Source organism: Vombatus ursinus, unplaced genomic scaffold (genome assembly GCF_900497805.2).
Source record: "Vombatus ursinus unplaced genomic scaffold, bare-nosed wombat genome assembly UNPS02014808.1, whole genome shotgun sequence".
Lineage (NCBI taxonomy): Eukaryota > Metazoa > Chordata > Mammalia > Diprotodontia > Vombatidae > Vombatus > Vombatus ursinus.
In genome coordinates this window covers 4,052,886-4,055,726 of record NW_020954586.1, presented here as the reverse complement: position 1 = coordinate 4,055,726, position 2,841 = coordinate 4,052,886, and the positions used below count along the sequence as shown (strand labels likewise).

The following is a 2,841-nucleotide window of genomic DNA, read 5'->3' as shown; positions in this document are numbered from 1 at the left end:
TGCCCCTATTAGAGGGCTAGACAACTCTGCTCAGCCCCAGAGGGCAGGGCCAGGAAGCAAGAGGTGCCCTCGGAGAGATTCTAAGCCACTTTGAACCCTGAGCCATGATGATGGAAAAGAGTTCCTGTCCAGCCTCTGGGCCCAGCCCGACATTTCACCTCCCATGACCTAATTGGGTGGAACTCGACAACCTAGCAGGTACTTGATAAATCTTACTCATTCTGGGTGACATGTGTCCCAAGTTGGGAATCATTCCTATAACCTGTCAATGGCACATAGCAGGTGCTCACTTAGCAGGTACACGGTACCCCTGCCCCCTAAGTTCCTCAGATAGAAAGCCGGAGACTCACATCCTGGAACTCACAGTGGGGTGGGGTGGGGGGGGATTCTGGAGGGTTGGAGCTCTGCTGCCCCCTCCCCAGGACCCCCAAGAGGAGCACACCCCAAAAACAGGCCAGAGACACATGTTAGAACAACTCAGCAAAATAAAATTCCGGTTTATTGTTGGACAACATGTTTCACACATACATCAAACAGGCCAAAAAAAAAATTTTTTTAAACAAAACAAACCCAACAAAACAAAAAAACAAAACAAAAAAAACCCCAAAAGCGCAACTTCATAGACAAAGAAAAAAAAGGAAAAAAAAAGAAATACCTTTTATCTTTGGCCTTTGAACCATCTCATACAAACCAACTATTTATTGTACAGCTAAGTACAGACACAAAAAAAAGTTATTGGAATGCTCGGAATAAGATTGTATTTTTTGTCGTCGTTTTTGCTTTTTTTACAAGGTTTTGTTTCTCCTTTGAGATCGTAAGGAACATGGTCACACCACAAGTAAAGTCAGAAGCAGGACAGAGAACACGGCAAAGGCTGTTTGGTCGTCCGAGATCACGGAAAAATGGCTGACCCCCTAACAATATGTACAAAAATATAAAATGTAAATAAAAATACAAACAAATTTTCCTTTTTAAAGTACTTTTAAGAAAAAAAGCAGGGCCTTGGAAGTTTTGGTCTGGTTTTTCCTCCCCTGGTGGAAATTCTCGTTGGTGGGTGGTGCCGGTCAGGAGCGTGTCGTCTGCGTGGGTGGCGGCTTGCCCGGCGGCCCGGGCCTCTCTACTCGAAGGTGACCACGTTTAGATGCTGAGACAGGAAGTGGAGGGTGAATAGGTCGCTGTGGCCTTTTCTTGTCTTTCTCTCTCTTTTTTTAATTTAAATTTTTTTCCCTTTTTTTTTTCTTTTTTCTATATTCTTTGCTGTCTAGTCGTCCTCGTCTGTCTTTTGCTTCTTGGTATCGACGTCCTCCTCCTGGGTGAGACAAAAGGGACAGCCCAGTCAGCCCTCAGTGCCCCCCCTTCCTGTGAGAGATCACTTACAGACGAGGAAACTGAGGCCCAGGAAGCAGGGGACGGCCTGGCGGACAGGATCCTGCCTTCCCATCCTCCCCAGGGAGCAGGGCCCCAGAGCCATCTCTACCCGCCCATCCCCCATGACCCTACCTCGTCATCCTCAGCTGCCCGTTTGCCTGTGGCTGTCTCGGCTTCGTCATCCTCATCTCCATCTTCTTCCTCACCTGGAGTCGACAGAACAGGACCAGTCCCTCACACCGGCTCGCCCCGAGAGGCAGGCAGCCCTCCCATCCCATCAGATGGCGGGACCCCCCCAGCTGATCTAATCAGCTGCTCCTCTGGGATCCTCAGACCACCCTTAATAAGCTCCAGCCAGGCCGGGAACATTATTTCTGAGCCAGGACACTGTCCAATTAAGGGATCTGGGAAAGACAAGATGGAATGGGGCCAAGCCTGACCCGCTCTTGGACCACAGCGGACTGGACTGCCCAGGGCCTGGGGAGAGGCCCAAGCCCCTTGAGAAGGGGGCCAGGCAGCTGGAGCCTCAGGACCATTCCAGGTTTCTAACTGGTGGATTTAGGGAGCAGCCCCAGGCTGCGGACTCCACGGCACCCTCCCCATGGAGGCTGGCGGCCTCAGACCCCCGTAAGACGCTCACCATCGCCTTCCTCTTCCTCGTCCTCCTCTTCACCACCCTCTTCCTCCTCTTCGTCTACTTCATTGTCGGCCTCCTGCTCCCCATTCTCCTCGTTCTTGACAAGAGACAGAAGCCGCCGTCATCTCTCCTGGCTGCCCTCCCCAGAGCCGCCCTGGGACCCCCCCGCCCCGTGTTACGCGCTGGGGAAAAGCCGCCACCTGGAGATTCTCCAGACGGGTGGACCAAGGACAGTGGCTGCCAGGTCTGGGGTCACCTGGGGGGGCCGCCTATTCCCGAGCACTCACAGCCCTGCCCTCAGTCGGGGCCCCTGGCCGCCCCCTCCCCCGGCTGCCCTGTCAATCACTCACAGCGTTGCCGTTAGCCGGGGCATCTCGGCCATTCTCTGTCTCCTCCACCACTTCTTTCTTCTCTTTGAGGTCCTTCAAAGCAACAGAACAAACAGGGAGTCACCAGGCCCCCCAAGAGGAGAGCAAGAGGAGGGGGGACCCAGCGGCCTCGGGAACAGGCCCGGGCAGGGGAATCCTGACAGGTGTGGCTAGCCGCCCCCCCCCATTCCCGCGGCCAGGCTGCAGACCACTTTCCCCATCACAGACCATTCATCTGTCTCCCCAGGAAGGCTGGGGAGGGAGGGGGCGCAGCTTTGAGCCAGGCCCCAGGAAGAACACCTAGTATTTGGCAGGGGGTGAGAAACTCCAGCAGCTTCCGGCACCCCTGGTGAGAGCAGCGCCCCATACCAGCTGCTTCCCATTTCCCTTGCAGACAGCCCCCGACACCCAGCACCCCATCCAGGGAGAACACCTGCTCCTTCGGGAGAGCTAGAAGCAGCCCTACCC

The 2,841-nt window shown here is 54.5% G+C and overlaps 1 protein-coding gene across 1 annotated transcript in view; it reads right to left on the bottom strand.

The window, feature by feature from the left end:
- Nucleotides 1-467: 467 nt before the first annotated feature.
- PTMA (prothymosin alpha) overlaps nucleotides 468-2,841 on the bottom strand; it is a 5,075-nt gene continuing 2,701 nt past the window's right edge. Inside the window, exons 2-5 of the mRNA XM_027875371.1 lie at nucleotides 2,356-2,427; nucleotides 2,009-2,102; nucleotides 1,501-1,574; nucleotides 468-1,309 (exon numbers count right to left, since the gene is read on the bottom strand). Of these exons, the coding sequence (XP_027731172.1) occupies nucleotides 1,262-1,309; nucleotides 1,501-1,574; nucleotides 2,009-2,102; nucleotides 2,356-2,427 (288 nt within the window). The 3' untranslated portion in view covers nucleotides 468-1,261. The remainder of the gene's footprint in view (nucleotides 1,310-1,500; nucleotides 1,575-2,008; nucleotides 2,103-2,355; nucleotides 2,428-2,841) is intronic.